Source organism: Dermacentor andersoni, chromosome 2 (genome assembly GCF_023375885.2).
Source record: "Dermacentor andersoni chromosome 2, qqDerAnde1_hic_scaffold, whole genome shotgun sequence".
Lineage (NCBI taxonomy): Eukaryota > Metazoa > Arthropoda > Arachnida > Ixodida > Ixodidae > Dermacentor > Dermacentor andersoni.
The window spans coordinates 54,082,345-54,104,384 of NC_092815.1; the positions used below are offsets into that span (position 1 = coordinate 54,082,345).

The window sequence follows — 22,040 nt, forward strand, 5'->3', positions numbered from 1 at the left end:
TTTTGGGATCCCTTCCTGTGTACAACTCCGTAATTACTTTGTTTAGCGCAAGACAACGGACACAAAAAAGACGACCAGGACAAGGCGCTACTCTCAACTCTCAATATTTCTCTCTGTATACTACTGTTTTTCTACTAATTTACTTATCAATAAAATTGAATTGAATTGAATTAAACGTAATACTTCTCACTTGGGTGCCATTGATGCGCGATGCCGAGCTATATATATAGTAATCAAAAGAAATTGTGCATAAAACAACGCTTATTTTTTCTTCCCCGCTTTTTTTTCCTTGCTTTCTTTACAGCGAAGCTGTTAGCTACTAGTTGGTGAGGAATTTTCCTTTCCGCGTGCGCGGTGCTCACAAAAATGTGGGCCGATCCCGGAGACAGTGCGAAGAAGCAGGAATCGCACAGTGTGCTGCTTCTCCAAGAGGCATCACGTGAAGTAATCAGGTGACATCATCACTTGACGAAGACTTCATTGCGTGACGTTACGTTTAAAGTGGACGTTATCAGATTACGTCGTCAGGCGATATCGTCACGTGACGATGCCGTTGTATATTCGAATTGCAATCCGAAGCTATCATGTTTGCAGCTTGTGTGTAATGCTATGTTCAGACTACGTGCGCTACGTACGGATCGTTCGCACGGAACGTAAGCGTAAACGCAAAAAGCGCAAGTACTTTGTTCACACTACTGCTGCATTTAGCGGAAAGTACGCAACAATCGCAACCAGCCTGGGCGTAAATGTTGGAGTACCCGCTACTTTTACGACTGTTACGACGCCGCCAATGCACGAAGCAGTTTCGGTTTGCATCTTCCGCTCACGGAGCTTCCGGCCTCCCCATATTCCGCGTTTTCATCCGGTGACCGCCTTCCCAGCCATCCGGCGTTGCAACGCTGTTCCTTGCTGCTGCTGCCGACGCCAACCGCCTTTTCCCGGGTTCGCGCCGAACGCGCGCGGTGTCCCTGAGTGCAGTGCGGTTTTCCGGTCTCATTGTGTTGTGTACATTGCCCGTGCCTAGTGATGATGCTAAGTGCGGAAGCTTCTTCGCTGTGCAGCGATGAATAACTAATTGAAGAAGTGGGACAGAGGCCGTTACTTTATGACTAGCGCCTGAAAACTTTGGGCTTGAAGAGCCTCGACCTGCGCTAACAGCCGCTTGCTGATCGGCGCCATGTTAAAAAATGCTAAACGCGGCTGTCCCAGAACGGTGATTGGCCAGTCGTAAAAAACGTATCTTATCGAAAGGCTCAATGGGAACGTAGGCGGTTGCTAACTGCGTAAACAGTCGTTCCAGCAGTTGCGTAAATTGCAATAAATACGCCACTTATAGCGGATGCGACTGTAGTCTGAACGCGGCATAAGTCGTACTTTACGAATTTTCTGACGCAATTTGATAAATTCGATTAGTTCAATAACGCACTTGCGCTTGGGGCAGGGCCGAAGAATGAGGATGTATCCTGCACTTCCGTACATGTGCGTGCGCGTGTGACGTACGTGTGCACATAATGTATCCATCCTTGATGCCTGGGCGCTCTGCCCGTTGCATCGGTCGCACAGCGTATGCTGCGACCGTGATCGACATTATTGCAGGCACTGTCGAAAAAACGTACCTCCACCTAGCTGTCGCGGCCACTCAGCCAGACCTCAAACGGCAGCTGGAAAAGGGCTTTGTCTGAGTTTGCGCGTAACCGAAATATGTTTTCTAGTATATTCGAATTACAATCCAAAGCTATCATGTCTGCAGATACTCTCTGTGCAGGATTCTCTGACGCAATTTACTTTGAAAAATTGAATTAGTTCAATAAGGCGCTTGGAGGAGGGCCTAGAGGAATCAGCATTTATGCTGCACTTCCGCACTTGTGCGTGCGCGTGCGACTTACGTCGCTTGTGGTGGTAGTGCTTGTCTAATGTCGTCTAACGTCGGTTGTACTTGTCTAACGTTGGCAACAGCTTCGCTGTACATGCACTTTACAGGGTGGAATGATGACGGATTTTTTATCCCTGTGCCTGCCATGACAAAAACGAGGAGGCGAGAAGTGGGGCGGAGGGTCTAAGGTGGCTATATATATATTATATTACAAAGTGCGCGCAAGAAATGACATTTTGTTAAGGAGAAACTAAAATTCAGTAATTCAAGGTCACTTTGCATGTTATAAACATAGTGGCCGGTTAGATAAGTTATTCTTGGCTATCGGCGCGCTCCTTTATCTTCACACTGTCACTTGACATGTATTCCTCCTTGCATCTGCTGGAGCTGTCGATGCCTGATGCTACCTCGTGAAAATTTTCTCGTTTCGTCGAGGCTGTTAGTGGCGCCATACCACTTTCGAATACAACTGAGCCTAAACTTGCGTTCACACATTTTTCTGGCTCCTTCATGCCAAAGAAAGAGCATGAGGGGTTTTCTTATATTCCGGAGGTTCTTAAGCTTGAGACATGTTATCTAATAATTGTTTCATTCAAATATATGGGCAGTGTCTGTGTAATTTCAAGGCACCAAACTTTAACTCAAATTCGACACCCTAACGTGAGAACATAGTTACAATGACAAGCCAACTAGTTTTACGAATGAACCACATAATAGAAATGCCGCCATAATGCGCTGTTGTTTTCGAAGAAGAAGAAGAAGAAGAAGAAGAAGAACAAAACTTTATTGGTAGAAAGAACTTCGTTGCCCTTAAAACGGGGTAACGTCGTGTGGTCGGGCCCCTATTCCAAGGCACCGCTGGCCCTCGCCATCCTTTCTGCCCTCCGGACGAGCCTGAGCTGATCCCCGAGGGCGGAGTTGGATAGCAATGCGAAATATTTTTTTTTTTTTTTTGTGACTTAGATTCCACCAATGCAGGCCATCGCACCAACTGCTTTCTTCCAAACTTGGGAGCAACATCTTGCCCACAGGCGCGTTCGGCGATATGCAGCTCGAATAATCGAGCCATGTCTACATGAGGTTGCTCTGTCTGAACTGTGACGCCAATGTAACAAAGTGAGTGACACCGGAATTACATGTCACCGAAAGAGCAAATGTACTGAGCACACTTGCGTAGACTGCGTGACGACGTGGCAGTATGCATCATGGCAAATGTCGCCCACTTCTGCGTGAATACCATACATATAGTACATACGGCAAATTTGAGAGTTCTGGTTACAACTGTACTATTACTAAACCCCATTACTATTACTACTGTCGCGTCCGCTGTATGAAGCTAAATGGTGAAAGCGTCATCCACCTAACCTTATTTCATTTCAATGGCAGGACATTACCGCCGATTCCTTGTTTTTAAGATTCATCGTATACCCCCGTTGCTTTAACATCGTATGCTCTAACGAAGGACGCTGTAGTTGGCTTGGTTGATCTTTACTATATGGCACAGCAGGCTGCAGCTCAGGTTATGCGTAATATTCCGTGACCATATAGAAGCGTCCTCAAAGCCTCTCTTTAGTAGATGTAGCTAATAGGATGCGGACATTTCGCATGCGTCTACGCAGGTGCAGTCATGTCTGCTAGAAGTCTGTTCGAGGAGATGCGATTAGCGTGTGAATTGCTGCTCTGTGCGTGCATTCACGAAAGCTACGCCGGAGATAAACATTGGATTCGGTGTGCATATGCGTGCGCGGTATACGTTACGAAGCACTCTGTGTTTCGCGCACGCGCGCGTGGCTTACGTAGATGTTATAGTTAACGACATGACTAGGCGCGTTGTTAGAGCGAAATGCCACGGTAAGCACAGATGCGCGCCGAAGACGAAATTTACCGCTGTACTTTTAATACTGGCCGATCCAGGGGAGGAGGCGCCCTGCACTCACTCCGCTTCCCCTCGAAACATGCCGGCACTTCAGAGCTGAAATTGAGCGTGCAGTGAGCAACAACGCAACCCGTCCCTCACCTTCCTTGATCCTGTCCTGAATCCGCCCCTGATGCTGTATACTATTTTTCACGTTTGTCCAGTTTGTGTGACCCGCTATCGCCCAGTTTTACAGTTTTACCTTCACATCGGCGACAGAGCACTGGTGATAATTTGTTTTTAACATACGTTCTCCGCTTTAGTCATTTAGACTTAAAATGCTCTAACGCTACAACGCTGACCGTATCGTCGTCACGAAAGTTCTCCGAGTCTTCTTTGCCAGAGTGCCAGCGATACGCAAAGCGTCACTAATAGCCTCTCAGGGGAGATGTGGTTAGCGGTCCGTATATAGGCGCTATGCGTGCGTCCACGGCAAGCGCCCCTAGCGGAACACTAAAGCTATCCAGAGGCACCACAGCGGATGCGCATGATAAGAAGCGATCTGTCACTGCCAGAGCAACCGCACGGGATGATGGAGTTCAGTTTTGTATACGTGTGGCCTGGTTATATCCTTCTCCGCACACTTTCCGCAATTTCGCGCGTGGCTGCACTTACGGCTGACCGAAACCCAAGCAGTTGGAAGCCTTGCTTGATGTTGTTCAGCCTGTCGACGTGAGTCGACGCGGTCTCCTTATCCGACGCCGCACCGTTGAGGTACCTGCGGAGAAAGCGCAATCTTCAGGTGGCTCGAGGCCGAATCGCTGCTCGCTGCGCGTGGATGACGCGCTCGATGTTGTTGCAGACACTTTCGAAGAATCTCAATTACGTGCGCATTTCGTTCCTTCTCGGCAGCTAGCCCGCCCCTCTATACGCTTGTCATGGTCTGTAAGCATGACATATGCGTGACGCGTACCGTCTGGGCCGCAAAAAATAAAAGTGTAGCTCACCGCAAGCGTGACCGCAGCGCGCGTGGCGCTTAGTGAACGTGCTACAGTTGTCGACGCTGACCTGCTTTGATAGAGCAGAAACTCAAGAGGCTATGCAGACATTCTACGCCCTCAAATCGTGTCTGCCCATGTAACTCCAAAAGCACTGCGGTGCTTCGCAGTCGCTGATAGGTACAGTTTTCTTTTGAAAGCCCCCGGACGTACATACGTTACATACGGATCCTCATATCCAGCGTGAATGGTTCCATAACTTTATTTAGTCGCAAAAAAGGTGCCCTGGGATCAGGAGCATTGAACAAGTTGCATAGAGAGCGGGAAAACACCTTTAAGAATATTCTGTGGTTCTGAACGCGTATTTTGCGAGAGACCTGTCGTGGTAAATACTCTTGTTTCTATATGCCATACATTGGGGCGCGTCCTGTACATTCACGTATGTCCCTGTAGACGGCGCTAAGAACGTTTGGAGCTGCCATGGAACAGCTCGCTTTCTTTTCTAGACAATCATTGGCGCTGTTATGAAAACGGGAGCAATTATGTATAGTCTCTCAGCTGTCCATTCCAGCTCAGAGCTCAAGGAAAATGTGCGTTGTTTTAATCACACGTTCTTGAATTGCAACCCTTGGCACTAGTCACTTGCCTGTGCTGCCTTTTGCCAGTGGTATCGAGGTAGTAATTTCCGAGCTGCCTGATGTCGGCCAGACCGTCGTACAGGTAGTAGAAAATGTGGAAGTTGCGCTCTTGTCTGCAAAAAAATAAAACAAAAAAGAAACAGGATTCCCATGATGCTTCGTACTAACCAACGTTTCTATTATTGCTCTATGCCAGTAAAAGGCAATACAAAACACTTACGGTGCTTGCCACACCACCCGAGACTGCTCCAGGAGGTAGACCGATAGCTTACCTAAACATGTGGAAAAAGAGGCATATTTAGCGCTTGTGCTGCCGGATACGCCGGCGGTGGTTTGGTGCGCAGATATGAGAACCAATCACAACAGCGGCCTACAATTTACTTCTGCAGACATGAACAATTGCATACACCCTGCACCGTAGGTATACGTCTTGCACTCTCTTTTGACACCACGCTCTCATTCGCAAAAGTCACACTCAAGGACTAAGCGTTCTCACAACGAATTCGGCGTCGTCACATTGTACTAACCATCCGTGGCGTAAACGCATATGGAAGAAATGAAAAGTTCGTAAATGGATAAATCCAAAAAGAATTGAAACATAGAGAATGGTAGAGGTTCATTCTTAAACATAAAAGGAGTGCTGGCAATGTCTTTGGCCCTGAGGGTATACTAAATAAAGTACTAAAAAATAATAAAACAAAATAAGCTGTCTGTCCCATTTATTAACTCCGTTTTCATTTTTTATTGACCTCAATGTTGTGCGTTCAATTGGTGTACATTAGTGTGCTTTCACCATCACCTCGATGACGTGAGATTACTCTGCTTCGGCCTGCGCCCAAGCAGAGTAAAACTACTCCACGGGGAGGTACAAGAATTCTAAATAAAAATGGAGTTTAGTATAGACTAACTATAGTTAGTTACTACCCGAACTCGAGCTGCCATCTGCAGCAGCAGTTCCTTCGTTTTGAGAACGTAAGCAAGTGTCGACATTCAGTGTATTGCGAAGGCTTCAAAAAGGGCTGGCCCTCTCTCCGTAATGCAGGTTACATATACACATCAGGATTTGGTGCTGACCGCACGGACGGGCCTATTCTATGCACACGGTCCATGCGTCGAGGTATACGCACCTCCGGTGATCTTTCCCTGCTCTGTGAAGGTCAGGTCTAGGAACTTTCCAAATCGACTCGAGTTGTCGTTGATGCCCGTCTTGGCGTTGCCGAACGCCTCCATGATGGGGTTCACCTGCAAGATCTTGTCCTCCAGGTTGCGGTTGGTCGCCTGTGCAGCGCAGCGTCGAGGAGTAATTCTCGTTAAGTCCGTCAGCAAATCCTTCGCGGAACGCATGCGGAGAATGCTAACAAACAAGCCAACGCGCTGTGACAGGAGTAGTATACCATGCCTCCAGAGACTTCAGGGATAAGGCATGGGCGTACGTCACTACAGAGTATATATGTATATATAGGCGCTGAAGACACCTCGCTGAATTTCATGTAGGAGATGCAGCTGTGTACCATACGTGGCGAGATGTTGTGGATTGTGATAGGTTTCATAACGTATAGCACTTGCACAGCAAAGCATAGTATACGCGATGGCACTAATACAGCAGTTCTGAAAGAAGCAGCATAACCGGGAGCAGTTCGTTTTAGCCACCTACAGTAGTGTACTTTAATTGAATACAAGCAAAATAATTCTTGCTTGGATGCTGATTAGCCCTACCATTTTGTTAAGTTACGGATATACAGTGTGCCGGAAAGATGTTGGAGGCCTGATGAGTGCAAGAAAGCAGGTCTGCTAGACAGCGTTAGCGGCCTATGGCGACGCGCTTTCGCTGTTGTCACGCACCTTTCCCAGAGCCACAAGTTGCCTGAGAAGGAGGTTGGCGCTCTCGGTTTTGCCGGCTCCGCTTTCTCCGCTGATGACGATGCACTAAAAAGAAAAAAAAAATGCTTTCGCAAACTGATGCCGTTTCCGAATAAGCATTTCGGAGCATTTACCGATCTTGTTATGATAAATGTCATTACGGTGGCTCAAAAATCAGAGGTACCGAATCTCACCTGGTTCCTCTTTTGGTGCAACATGCTGTGGTAGGCAGCATCCGCGACTGCGAATATGTGCGGCGGGTTGTCCAGTTTGGCACGATTGCGGTACCTCAACGAGACCTGCAGCGTGGACACGTGGATGGGGAGCACGCAGGGAAAGATTTATCGAAAGTGACACTGCGGGCCCTACGCCATGTGATTACTATGGGCACCGTTTCATAAACTAACGTGATATCTGTTTTATTTCAGGGCACTAATAAACTATTAAGCTCGCTTCGTATTATATAGTGATAACAGGTGGTAGTAACATTCCAGGGAAACGTGTTAAGCCGTACAGCTGTATGGTAAAAAAATAAAATAATAAGCGATAGTCCGTGGTCCGCAGGTGAGAAGCAGATTGACCTATTTATCATAAGTGCGCTCACAATGTAGTACCGGCTTACTAATGAGGCAGTGTGGTTGAAGGGTTAAATGCAATGTTTGGAAGTTTCGACAAAGTATGAAATAGAGTAACGGCGATCATGTCACACTCAAGTTTTAGATGGCTCGGCTCAGGATAGCGAAAGCAAACAACAAACTTTGCAATTTGCGGGCCGCATATGCTAGGGACTCAGTGTTTTGCTTCGAATTGCAGCGGGGATAATAAGTGCGTCGCGGTTGCAGATGGGCAGCCTGTACAAAACTTATCCAGAATACCGTGTTTCAGTGTAGCAACGATGCCAGAGCTCCTTTTAGTACTGTGGAGATATACGAATTGCAATACGTCGGAGCAGACTAAAGGCCTTTCATACTCCTAAATAAATGAGAGAAAGAAAAGGTACTCCGGTAGTACGATCTTACCTCTTCGGAGTAGATAGGAAGCTTCTGGAATGGGTTCATGGCGAGCAGTATGTCGCCGATGTACGTGTATATCTGGCCCCGCATGAATCTTTGGTACAGCTGGTCAACGATGATCTCCTGCAAGAGCGGACATCCGATAGCATTATCCCGTCGGTCGTCTCGTAACAATAGAACAGTTTTGATTAACGTGCATTTGGCAAAACAGCCCCAACACATGAGGCGCAGACATATGGTCTTGCCCTGTTAGCATGGAAGCGCGCTATGCACAGCGAATTAGTTTCCATTCATTCCCTGCTATAATTGGTTGTTTCGTGAACTACATGTTCAGAAGTCATTTGCCACTATTGAGTATCTCATTAAGCTTGAGGCTGGAGCTTCTGAAATGATAATTCGAAGGTTCCAAGCACATTTTTTATACTTCTACATGTCTCACCCTTATACTCGTGCTCCGCTACAGTTAAATATGGTCAGCCGCATAGGGCTTCCCCATGGAGCTTGCTGCTTTCGTGAGTCACTTGTGAAGTTATTCAGTCGTTTGTCGCGGTTTTTATACAAAGGCTTCTGGGTGTTGGGGCTTCCTCTAATAGGTAAAAAAAATTATGCTTTGATGTTTGCTTTACCATAATTAGCCCTGTGAAACTTAGTCAAATTTTCCTGTGGACTGCTGTGAACCTTTGGTTTAGATCCGTGAACCTCGTCTGGAATGGCAAGCTACCCAAAAGTTATCAACGCGGTTATTTAGCGTAAAGCTATGTCGTAATCAATTTTATGTAAAGCAGTTTCTGACCGTTTTAGTATATGATGTTTTTCTCAGAAACTAGGCCGTTACCAAAAACATATACATTTACATAAAACTACAATCTGTGGATAGACTATTGTGCTCGCTGTGGGCAATTTCAGGCAGGCTGATTGGGCTTGTTCTGAGAGAGCTATCCGTTTGTCGACCCGAATTAACGTGGTGATTTTACCGGCAGTGCACAGATTAACCATTAATATTTATGGCAGGGTTTGGCATGCAAAGAACTGCCAAATAATTAGGACCTTCGATCGTGGCACTCAGTAAGCGTCTCGTATGGGGAGCAAGAATATCTTCGTTGTTGCAGTGCAGCGATCGGTTATGCACCCGACGACATGAGAAATCGCTGCTATAAACGCAAAGGCGCTAGGGCACTAAAGTCTCTGTCCCACGCACGTCCTGTTGAATTCCTACGGACCGCGAGGACCTTCCAGATGATCTTAATATCGGTTTAATATTTATTTTGTTGTTAATGTTCGGCGCTCTTAACTAGTTTCCTGACATGGAATACATAGCGGTTTGTCTTTTGTTGACGTACGTGGGCGCCCGGCTTATGTCAAAATTCTAGTCGCATCAACGCTTCTTTCTTGTTTATTTCTTCCCTCGTCGAACCGAAACAATGCTAGTAAAGGCGCTTAAGTGGACAGAACAAAACAGAGCGTGATTAAAACACGTGGACCTTGTTTAGCAAGCCTCACACGGTAATTTATTCTTGTTACTTATAGGCCTAAGCTAACAGTGCCCGATTGTTTGTCAAAAGGGTAAATTACTGTTCCACTGCTTTTACAATTCGAACACGACAGTACAATTAAAATGGGATGCATAAGCGTGCGCGTAAGTTTATCCCACGGGAGCACATGAGCACTTTTTTTTCGGAGCACCGGAAATTATAGCTTCGGTTACGTGAATGTCTCATCCGTATTATAGGCTGCTCATGATGGTCTCCTAGACAACTCCGCAAACAGACGATTCACATAAATAGGTCACTGGGCTCACACGAAACGCTTCTGTTCAGCAGCAATTAAACACACGACGTGCTGCGTTTATAGCGTCCTGCAAAATGACCTGATTGCGAGACGTTCCGGTTGCTTGGAAGATTACAGTCGCACAAAAGGCTCTTTCTTATACGGTTCCACGAATTTCAGTGTCTGCACGAAGAAACGCTGCAGACTCAAATAGGTCCAGAAAGAGATGTACGCAGGCTAATTGCCACCGTTACTCATTCAACCCTTCTATTTTCTCTCCTTCATCTCGCGATGAAATTCGGTCGATCGTGCATAGGAGTCACCATCGTCTTATCGAGCTGACCGTTATACCAGACGAAGTTTAATGACCGGCATCGTTATTTTTTTTTCTTTCCTGATTTAAAGAGCGATAGAGAAACGAGAAATGAGGCACAGCTGGAAGAGAGACATTAGTCAGAGGTAGTTTAATTGACTGCACTGCAGGAGGGCTGGGAAAAGGTAGAAAAAAGAAAGGAAATAAGCACGACGACTTTAAGAGCGTACACAATTTAAGCGTAGCATTCGGCACAACGCTTCGGCATGCAACTGAAAGAAGCGCGCTTGCGGCCTGTTGCCCGGACGTCCCCTGGGATCACTGAAACAAAACCCCAGAGTGTGCTGTTCTAATAGCGTTCGATTTGTTCAGTCGATCCAGCACGCCGTCTTGAATCTGTCTTTCTATCTTAATCTTTTTTCTTGCTGATTTCATTCTGCTGAATGAAATCAGCAGAATGAAATCAGCAGAATCACCACAGCAGAATGAAATCAGCAAGAAAAAAAGATTAAGATAGAAAGACAGATTCAAGACGGCGTTCTGGAACGGTTGAACAAATCGAACGCTATTAGAACAGCATACTCTGGGGTTTTGTTTCAGCGCTCCCAGGGGACGTCCGGGCAACAGGCCGCAAGCGCGCTTCTTTCAGTTGCATGCCGAAGCGTTGTGCCGAATGCTACGCTTAAATTGTGTACGCTCTTAAAGTCGTCGTGCTTATTTCCTTTCTTTTTTCTACCTTTTCCCAGCCCTCCTGCAGTGCAGTCAATTAAACTACCTCTGATTAATGTCTCTCTTCCAGTCTCGTAAATGTGATTACGGCGCCATTTCCTTGTTTCCTAAATTATTTACAGTTCGAGGACATTAATAAGAAGCAGTAATTTCTACTTTTGCTGTCGGATTACTGAGTGCTGTTTTTAGTATCTCATAAAAAAGAATAAAGAAAGGAAACTTTTGTAGCAAGCAGATAATTCAACTAAAAATTATAAATTAGCAAATCACATTCACAATAAAATTCGTGAACAAAAGGAATGTCCATGCGCTAATCATCGTTTTTATCGCCTTGATCGACTGTAACGATAGACTTCCTTCATGGCAATGCTTGCATGTAACTCCAATGTGGCCGAATGCGTTTGCACGCGCAAACAGCATAGATGCACGAGCAATATATGCCTTAAACACCCACCGTTCGCGTTAACAAATCATTGACCGTGTAGGAAATTCATTGCTCTAAAATCTGTTCTTTTATGTTCCCTGCTTTTGTGCCACTAGTACTGCAGTCATCTTTACTAATGTCCACCGCAGATTCATTCAGGTTTCCTTCACTATACCTAAATCCCAGATCCCAGATTCATGCCAGATTCATGCTCACTGACACCTCTTGGTGTATAATGCGCCACGCTGACAAAATATGCTCTATGACAAAATATGCTCTATCTCCACACGGCGCAGAAGTAATGTAGAAATCGGCAAAATTTTCTCCCACGGCGCCCTGCTTGACCGGAACCGGTTTCCTCTGCGGTATGAGCGCACACGTACCTCGGTGAGCGTCTCGAGGGCGGACAGGTCGTCCATGAGGATGGGCGTGGGCCTGGACTTGCGGTCGGTCTTGAGCTGGCCATGCTTGGTTGTCACTTCGGGCAGCCGCTTGCTGTAGCCTACCTTGCGCTGCGCCTTCAGTATCCGCATCAGCTCCTGGCGGATCTGGCCACAAGACACGTATCTTTATGTGACGTGTCTCAGTACGCGGCCATATAAGGCCGTGGGGGCGTGTATAGCCTTACGGTTAAACGTGGCACGCTTCGCAATTACGCTCGATTTAGGCAACAGGTGCACTCAACGGCTATAAATGTAACACCTTCATAAGCAACAGAGAGCAGTCGATATTATTCTGCTGATCAATAGAAACTCGTGAATCCGCGTTCGTTTCGACAAAATCTACTGTGGTCTGAACACAGCCTTACACATTTCTGCCGTGCTCTGTTTCGTGAATATTAGTCTATGTATATGGAAGCTACTTATTCTCCGCACGGTCATAAAATGGTAGCCTCACGGTGATTATAGACCCTTATCATGGAAATTGACAATGAAAATTTCCCGCTCAGCGCAATTTTGAGAGAAAACAACGATGCGCACCTACAATGCGTTACATGCGCATATATAGAAGAAGGTCTATAGGTACCTCTTCAGGATGCTTCGGGACCTGAGCGATGAACTTGTGGTTCATCAGGTCCGACATCAAGGGCCTCTTCTCGTAATCCTTAACCAAGCACCTGCGGTAGTCAAAGAACGCAGTTGTCCTCAAGGGTCAACCAAAAAACAAAAGCAAATGCTTCACAGCGTCTTACTGTCGTGTTCTTTTTGTTGCTTTCTAAGCTTTAGCACTCAGAAGATTGCAAACTTCGCTACGCTCACAACGGGTGTGCTGTGCCATGGTACCTAAAGTTAGTGCTTGAGCGAACGGGGTAACCATACCGTTTCTCATATATACTACACAGAGGGATATCCGGCGCCACCGTCTCGAGGGTTTCTTAAAGAGCGCTTTGACACCATATATCAGTGCCGCAATCTGGTAGGTTAAGCTTGTGTGGAAAGTGGCTTGACCTAAAAAGCCATGACTGCTGAAATAAAGCTTTTTTAAATTAAGTATTCATAAGAAAGTTGTGGTGCTTCCGTAATATATGATGCATTTATGTTTGCTCTCTTACGCTGCTTGCTTGCCCTCTGGGCAAATGTAAGAAACTGTGTGTGGCTAGCGCTTCTAAAGTATACTACAGTTACGACTCTTTTATATTCTCTTATAGCCACATTTCTCGGATCTAAATGAGGCTGTTCCAACTGAAGTTTGACTCTGAAAATACGTTGGAAGGTTACCACAAGATAGCGTTAGTAATGCTAGCTCTTGTTATTCTTAACATGAAAAAAAAAAATTACGGTGGTGCAACGATTGTACGACCGCAATAAGATAAACTTGTGTAGCAACGGAAGCAAGTGAAAGAGTACAGATGCTCGAAGGCAGCGATCGAAGACCGAAATAGCGTTGTTGTCAAATTTTCCGAGGGATATAGGCGCTGATTAACCTTCTTCGTGTAGGGTCAGATATCTTGCGCGAGCCTTCAAGGCACAGAAACCGGGTCTCACACCGCAGAACCATATGTGCTTGCGCTTATAGGCGACACTTCAATTGATCTGTCTCAACAATTCCGTGCAGCGCGGCGAAACCTGCTGGTCGCGTCAGCCGGCCAGAAAAGAAAGCCGGAATAAGAGCTCCTCTATTATGCGCCTTTGATCGCTCTCGGCGTGATGCCCACTGAATGGTAGCTTCATGGAAGGATCAGTAGCGCACAATAAGCGAGCGCCTCTCCCTTCTCAGAACATACAACACGCTCTCGTTGCTAATAGGTTGACATGGGCCCTGCCCTTCCTTGCCGTCAGTGAGACGGAGTGTAGTCACAGCGCACCTACAACCAAATTGAATAGTACTTTCATTTAAAGCTTTCGAAGTTAACGCTAGGTCGCTCACAAAATCCGCCCGTCATGTTCACCTTTTTCTGGCACTGGGATACCTTCTTGCTGTAGTTTGTTCATTTGCAAACTTTGCAAACGAACAAACCACGTTTGCAATTTGGAGACCGTTCGATATCGATGTGAAGGCCACCAAGGTAATAAGCTTGCTCAAATTCGCTAATCGTGCTGAACTCTAGGTGCCAAGCAGTATGCACTATATGGGCGTACAAGACACGCAGAGCGCGGTCACGCTCAATTTTGTGCTCGCCGACTGAAGTTTAGTTTAAGTGCGGACAGATCAGGGCGAAAGAAGAGACGCGGAAGCGTACCTACAGGACGTGAGCGCGCCAGTTCCAATACAACCAGCGTTCGAGAGGAAAGGTGCAGCAGGGTCCCCCGCTGGGCTTAAATCTGCGGCCAGGTGCGAAGAAGAGCACGCCGCCGTGAAAAACGCGTCTTCGTCGAGCCGCGCCCGTCTTCTCCGACTCGCGAAGTAGGTGGCCCCGATTCAAGCCTTTATACAAAACCAGTACCTCACCGCCGCCTTCTTGTGCGGACCGCGTCGGGAAGGCACGAGACATTATTATACGTCTGTGCGCGCACCCTCTCATCGGAGCAACCGCGTCATAAGCGACGCGCGTTAGCGTCTAGCGGGAAAACTAATTTTCTCCAATGCCTATACCTCATAGTTGGCCAAGCGGTTCTAATGCATCGCGGTTTTCTCGACACCGTATGTACTTACGCGGTGGCTAAAAATAGAACGACACCGCTCTGCAGCTGTTAACTTGCTCCTGCTCTGCAATGCATGCGCCGGTGCAGGACCTGGGAGCAGACGGGCGTGTGGCTTGCCGTATAGTGTGAATGCATCCTGTATGACTGCGGTCTTTGTTAAGCAACAATTACAAAAAGACTACCTGTTCTCCCCGAACGTCATGGGTTGACTAACAGAGCGTCAGCTGGGCGGGCATTGTGCTTTGGTCAGGAGAGCTTAAGTCTGCAAGCCGTGAAGTCACATCGACTAATGCAGTTCATTTTGGCTAAAGAAATGTTCGCTATACTCCTTTCTATGCATACATTTCTTTAAAAAATTTAAACGTATATTGGTTGCACATCCGTACAGTACCATTAGATGTGTGCGTATGTCCTTTATAAACGTGAGAGCCAATGTCTCAATATCTAGCTCTCTGAATATGACCTTACGTGGAACTGATTTGGGCGGCCGCCGACGGCCGCCAAAATCAGTATAAAAACGTGAAGGGTGTCTCTTGGTCTCCTGACTTTTCTATCTCTCGAATAGGAACAGAGGATTTCTCGATGGTTCTTCTCGTTGCGCAAATGTTATTCTTTTAAGAGCTTTCCGACGCGTGTGAACGGCGCGACATTTCTCACCTGCACTGTCCATTCGATCATGCATGAGCCACGCGAATAAACCCGTGACGTTATTAAGGTGGTGAATACCAATAGAATCCGCGTCTAGATCATCCACGCAGCGTGATTTACGGCAAATGAAATTATGCCTTTCAAGGGCATGGGATGCATGGGAGGCTTTACGATTTCTTCGGTCTGCAGCCAAAACTTAAAAGGCACGGGGCGGGGAACAAGTGCCCAGTAGCCACCGCCAGCTTCTGTGCGTGTTCTCGCCGCCTTATCAGCTGACAAATAGGAAATGCGCATCACATAGGTATGAGGCTAATTTTTCTCGCTCATAGTAGTTCAGCCGATAACTATGGTCGCAAGTGATAAAGGGAGAACATTAGAACAGACTTTACTGTTAGCCGACATCTCAATCGCCGACAGACACCTGCTTGGTATCTGCAACTTCGTACGCTGAATGCGCCTGAGCGGCGGTCCATCGTCAAAGCGAAACTGCTAAGCCCGTCCTAGCTCAGCCCACTCGAGCGCTACGAGCCGGTGCGTACCGGCCTACACTGCAACAAAGTGCCGCAAACGAACGCGAAGCAGGCATGCAGCTACGCACGAGAGGAACAACGCGCTATATACTCACACTGAGAGGAAATCGTTGAAGTCATCGGACCACTCGGCCGGGTTCTTCAGCTTGGGCGGCGGGTTCCTGCGTCAGAGGAGATGCGCCAGCTCGCTGAATTCGGCCGCTCGGTCGCCGAGCACATCATGCACACTGCACTCGCGCCTGTGGCGGGCGCGCGAACCATTACGGGCGCCGCCAGAAGCGCCGCTCCTCAGCGAGGAGAAAGATGCGCGGACGCGTGCGCCGGCAGCGTCCACGGCATTCTCGCTTATTTGCCTCTCTCTCCCTCTCTCTCTATCTCCTCGTTTTTCCTCGGGGCATCATCAGCATCCTTACCTGCTTGTGTACGTACGGTCTCGTATACCGTTCCCCCTCCGATCCCGTTCCCCTCTTTCTCCGGGTCACGTTTCCTTGGCTACTCGTTGCTCTTGTTGCTTCTCGCTCTCATTGCCCCTCTCTCTATCTTTTTTCTTTTTTTTTCTATGCACTCGCTGCTTCTTTTTTGAGTTTCACACGTCTCCTTACGCGGGTTATTATCGCCGTTACGATTCTATTGTCCGTGTGACTCCATTACGCGGCGGTGGCGATCCAAGGACTTTCTTCTTCAACACCGCCGCACTGACCCAGCTTCTCGTGGTTTTTCGTTGCTGTGTAGCTGTTGTTGTTTCTTTTCCGACTTGACCATCTGCATCGGTTCTTGGTTGCGCTTCAAGGTCTAAACGTGCCCTGCGACGTTATGCCGTGGGAGCATCATTCCGCGCCGCTCAGAGACAAGGCCGTGGGATCAATTTTCGGTCGCGGTGGTCGCGTTCCGACGGAGGCGATATGCGTGTATTTGCAAACGCCGTATAGGTGGCCTCCTTCGCGACTCCTCGCATCTTCTGGACGCCCTGAACGTATACACGGCGTTCCGGTGCTTCGAAATGACGCTTGGAACATAAATAGGTCGGTGCATATCACGAGTTCATCACTGGGTGTTTCTAAATACTTGTACAGTTTAAATGAGAAAGGAGACGCTTCTAGCGCGACATTTTTCACATGCTTGATAGGATACAACGTGATATGACATGATATGATATGATACAACTTCATATGATTTTAGTTCCATTATTGTGGAACTTCCGTATCAATTCTGCGTCATCTCATATATATATATATATATATATATATATATATATATATATATATGACGAAATGCGCACGAGCCCCGTACCCCGTACGTAACATTTCAGCATGGACAAAGTGTGCCGGTCAGAGGAACGACGAAAATAAAAAGGTCAGAGTTCTCGCACAGCTGCATTTGAGGTCCATGAGATACTCACACTGCGTTACAAATGTACTCAACGCACCTGCGGACCAACTCACATTCTAGAAGAGCAGTCAGTTATATGAAGTATGCGGTCACGAGACAAACGACGAAGTACAAGTCCCACGCACGTGCCTGTGACCTCTTTTTTACAACTGGTCCTTTCTGCGGGACACCTCGAACAGGAAGCTTCCTCAGTAGGCCACGATTCGCATATGCAGATCGTTAATAGGCAGACGCGCTTGAATTCAGGGCACAGGTAAACTGTACTATAGGTGCCACACACAAAGTACCTTCGCCACGCGGTTACAAACAACCAATTAAGTATGCATAATGTTCGTTGAAAGATAGAAAACGCTTACTCTTTCTCTCTCTCTCTCTGTATATATCCATTATATATTCGTGCTGTAGCCATTCTTCCGCCATTCTTCAAATATCTATTTGTGGTAAAAAAAAAAAAAAACTCGGAAATGGGGCTAAAATCTCTGAAAGAAATTAGCTTCCGCCAGTTGGCGGCCATTACTTTCCATGTCCATCTAGGTGCACATGCACAAATTACGTTATGAACCGCCGTCGTCATTGTCAGTCGAGTCGGAGAGGCGGTATGTGAAGATTGCGTTTAGAAAAAGAAGAGCGCTCGGGAACTAAATCAGGGACAGATCAAATTGACCAAGCTTTGCGCTTATAAACGCTGTCTGTCATTAGCAGATGTGATTCGCCGAATAATCATCATTATCATCATAATAATCATAATCATCATGTTATGGCCACTGCAGGATGAAGGCGGGTGGGGGCATAAAATAAATACTATGTTTTCGACATTACCATTTGACAAATGTCACACGAACCACCGTAGCGGATGGGCAACTTTTTTGAATGTGGGCCCAGATGATCAGGATTGGTAGGGAAAATATACTGAAGTCAAATGCACTTCTATCTCTGTAGTGAAAAAATACGAAGTGGGAAGCGTTGTCGTGATGCACCAGTCAACGCCGTTCTTTTCAAATTCAGAGGCAGTGGTTTCGCAGATTTGCCTGCAGCTACAGGTATATATGCCACAGCAGTGGGTGAAACGGGACGTTTTCACTACTGTGACCGCATCTATGTGCGCAGCTATTGAAGACTGCGAGCCAACTGCTGAAACGCGGTGACTGTGCGAGTTGTCGTGCGGCTGGCCTCCCTCGGTTTCATTCTCAGTGCAAGTCCATTGATCCTAGCCAAAGAATTACACTGGCACGACTCAGGCTGCCTTTGCCAAACACTCGTTGAATAGTGCCTAAAGCTGGAACTCTCTATAGTGGAACTACTACACGTGGAACTACCTGGTTTCCTAAGGAATACTTGAGGGAGCTCATTGTTCCGTTTCTAATACGCTGCGAAAATCGTCAGTGGTCATATGAACTGCGCCAAAGAGACCCACGCAATAAACCCGAACGTGCGCCCACCTGCATGAAAAGTTTCAATGACACAAACATCTGACGTTAAAGCAGGCGACTACAATCCAAATGGATCCGCCGCGGTACGGTAGCCCAGTGGCCATGGTGTAGCGCTGCTGAGCTCGAGGCAAGGGGTGCGATATCCCGCCTGCGTGTACTTAGATTTAGGTGTACGTTAAGGAAACCCACACTGTACAAATATTCAGACCTTTAAGGGTGTTTTCTTGTCGGACTGGTTTTCTTACACCCTTACTGTTAGGGCCTTACAAAAATTTATAGAGGCCGACAACGGAGCTCTAACTAGACGTGCGATGACAAAACAGGTAGTTAAAAACTATGTAATCATTCTGACAGCCTTGGGGTCACAGAAATATCCGACAGAAGAGTTTCATATCTCTCCCATGTGAAATTACCTTGTCGGATATTTCTGTGCGCCCAAGGCTGTCAAAATAATTACACAGTTTTGAACTACGTCTTTTGGCATCGCACCTCTAGTTACAGCTGCATTGTCACCATCTATATATATTTAGAAAGCCCTAACAGTAAGAGTGTTACCGGTGCGACAAGAAAGCACACTTGAGGGCGTAAACATTCTTATAGTGCAGTTGGTCAAAATTATTGGCATGCCTCATAGTCGTGATTTTGTCGTGTAAGACCCCAACACTTAAAAAAACAATTTGTTTGCAATTCCAATGACAGCATTAGTCCCCGAACCTTTGAATCACACATTGTGCGCAGCGAGAAAAGGTTATTCATTTATAGCACGCCTAGGTTTGTGTTTAAGAAGGCAAGATAACACGCCCAGCGCCAACCAATGTAACAAGTACTCACGTCAAGCAGTGCTCACAGCGTATGTCTCTTTATGTAACGGCGTCAACGTACTGCCAGCCATTTCGGAGCCGCACGCTCTCTCTCTCTCTCTCCCCTTCCCTTTTCTTTTTATTCGTTTCTCGCTTCCTGTTATTGTAGATAGAAAACACGCTGGTTCTACTCCAGCCAGCATGTTTTATAGCTTCCTGCCATTCACGCGGTCAGCGCAAAGCGCAGGGAGCGGTTCCTCCTTGTTGAGCTACATATTCACCTGGGTTAACACGTTTCCTTTCTTTCCTTATCTTCGCGGCATGTTAAGAGAGACGGCGACCACTTTGAATTTGCTTGCCTTTTGCACCCATTCATTCTAGTGGCAACCAGAGGCAGGCGAATGCTTTCATTCTGGCGTTCTTCCCTGTCCTCTACGTTAAAAGGGTACGGGCATGATATTTTCGACTGTTCATTTTTTTCTTCTTTCTTGCGTTAAATGACGTGTAAATAATTTATAATAATAGCATTCCTGCAGTCAGTTTTGGTTTCGTTTCTTAGGAGGATATAGTGTCGCGACGTCACGGCACAGTATGGAGTTATGTGGAAGGAAGACATTGCGACATTTTGACACGTGCTCATGGCTTACTCGGTCGCCTCGTATGCGGTTACTCGTTGTGAGGGCCAGTGTAGCAGCATAGCGGACGACTGAGCGAGTCACACTCCCACGTGACCACGCACTGTGCCGTGACGTCACGACAAAGGAGAAACCAAAGCGAAACTGGCTGTAGAAAATCCATTATAGTACATTATTTAGAGCGCTGTGAGGATTGACAGTATCTTTTCTGGAATTTAAAGGTACCGGACCTTCACTTAAAGAAAAAAAAAGGCTAGAAAATATCGTGTAAGTAACTCTTTAAGCATCGTTTTCACCTTACACTTATACAAACGTTGTAATGTTAACACTACCTTCTTCGCCCTCACCCTAAATAGGTAATTGTCAGTCACAGTCATAAGCCACCCGCGCCCTCGCTTTGCTTGCAACGTGGAAGCACTATTCGTTGAGTTTTCAAGGTGATCGAATGTGTTGTGTTCACATGCGTTAACAGGAAGTAATATAGATATGCCATCAACATCGCGTTACTCAAATAAAACATGTTTGAATTGATTAATGTTAGCCAACGGCTAGATGAAGATTTGCGTAGCGTATTGTACTAACTTTGGTAACAAAAATGCACCTTTCGCCCTTGGTTCAAATTTGAAAGCTTTCAGAGAAGCGTGATTGAAAACTGGTTCGCTAGTTTGACGTAATAGTTCTGCGGAAAGCCGCAAGGTGGAGAGAAGTAATTTATAAAGGGTATATGAGACATCTACCCAAACGTAGTTAAGTGCTACAAAGGAAACCCATGCGGGTTCCTCAAAAGAAAAGCTTCGCAGTTGAAGAAAAATTCGCTAGCTTCGCTAGTTAATAAAATTGAATAGAGAAGTAAAAACGCGGCTGTCGCACAAGTTGTGTTGTAATGTGCACAACATCTGCAGCAAGCGACGGCACTGCTTGATCCACAGGTGTTCAATATCGTGCGATACACCGCACAAGCATTCGCTTTTTATAGAACTTGCAGGAAGAAAAAGAAAAATAGGAAGAAAGGAAAGAGTGTACTGTCGCATCCACGCGCGCTCCGTTCTGTGCGCTCTGTGTGAGGCCTTATGTGTCAGCGCTGCATGATAAACGTATACCACGACAGTGGAGTGCATGACTGCGCTTTAGCTTTTCGAGATATGCAGGACTACCCTGACTGTTGGCAACGTTGCAACACTTGCGGGGTGTGTAGACGGACCCGCCAAAGTCGAAACACCCGGCATTTCTGAACCTGTTCATCGAACGTATGGCGAGGTCACGAAATTCTAGCTATGCGCGTGCGACGTCCGATGCACGCGGTGGCAGACGAATTGCAGTCAGGAGCAGTTGAACATCGTCGTTGACGTGAAGCAGATGTAACGCTACTATGTTGCAGCGGAAGTAAGGCTACTTCCATGATATTGACGTGCATCCAAAGTACCAGCTACAGCGGAGGACAGTTTTGCACACACGTGCAGTAATGCGCTCGCAAATAATATGCGCCCGTAATCACGAAACTTCGAAACGGCCTTTTCTGATTAACTGGTGCTCGGGCGCCCGCAGCTCATGATTGGAACCATCTTCCCGCCTCCATCGCTGCAATCTGTGGCACCACTAATTTCAAGAAGATTGCCAACGACTACATATGTACTCGCCAGTCCTCTCTGCAATGCCCTCGGGCCTTAAGAGTATGCAAATAAATAAATAAATAAATAAATAAATAAATAAATAAATAAATAAATAAATAAATAAATAAATAAATAAATAAATGTTCTGTGGGACTGCCAACGCCAGTCCCACAGAACATTTACATTTATGAATTTGGGCCCCGATCTCAAGGTATCGCCGGGCTTCCCGTGCGGAAGCCTACTATAGAATTTATACGGGTTCTGTATCTACGACTATTTAGGCGTCGATCGAATAACCACATAGTCTTAACGTACATGGTACAAACGCCGGAATGATCGCACTTGAGAACAAGGGCATATGCAAGAAACGAATGTCCATGTCTATCATACAATTGAAACTACCACTTGAGCGATTTCTGGCACATGCGCGTTGAAGCTCGTCAGC

General features: G+C 46.6%; 1 protein-coding gene across 4 annotated transcripts in view; it reads right to left on the reverse strand.

Annotated features, from left to right (window-relative positions):
- The window catches only part of ninaC (STKc_myosinIII_N_like and MYSc_Myo21 domain-containing protein ninaC), a 158,801-nt gene that overhangs the window by 23,741 nt on the left and 113,020 nt on the right, over positions 1-22,040 (reverse strand). For all 4 annotated transcript variants that reach the window (XM_050189309.3, XM_055077150.2, XM_050189308.2 and 1 more), the window contains 10 exons: positions 15,827-15,892; positions 12,497-12,587; positions 11,854-12,018; positions 8,244-8,360; positions 7,419-7,523; positions 7,207-7,290; positions 6,492-6,642; positions 5,585-5,636; positions 5,373-5,477; positions 4,404-4,506 (listed from right to left, as the gene is read on the reverse strand). In XM_050189309.3, the coding sequence (XP_050045266.1) occupies positions 4,404-4,506; positions 5,373-5,477; positions 5,585-5,636; positions 6,492-6,642; positions 7,207-7,290; positions 7,419-7,523; positions 8,244-8,360; positions 11,854-12,018; positions 12,497-12,587; positions 15,827-15,892 (1,039 nt within the window). The remainder of the gene's footprint in view (positions 1-4,403; positions 4,507-5,372; positions 5,478-5,584; positions 5,637-6,491; positions 6,643-7,206; positions 7,291-7,418; positions 7,524-8,243; positions 8,361-11,853; positions 12,019-12,496; positions 12,588-15,826; positions 15,893-22,040) is intronic.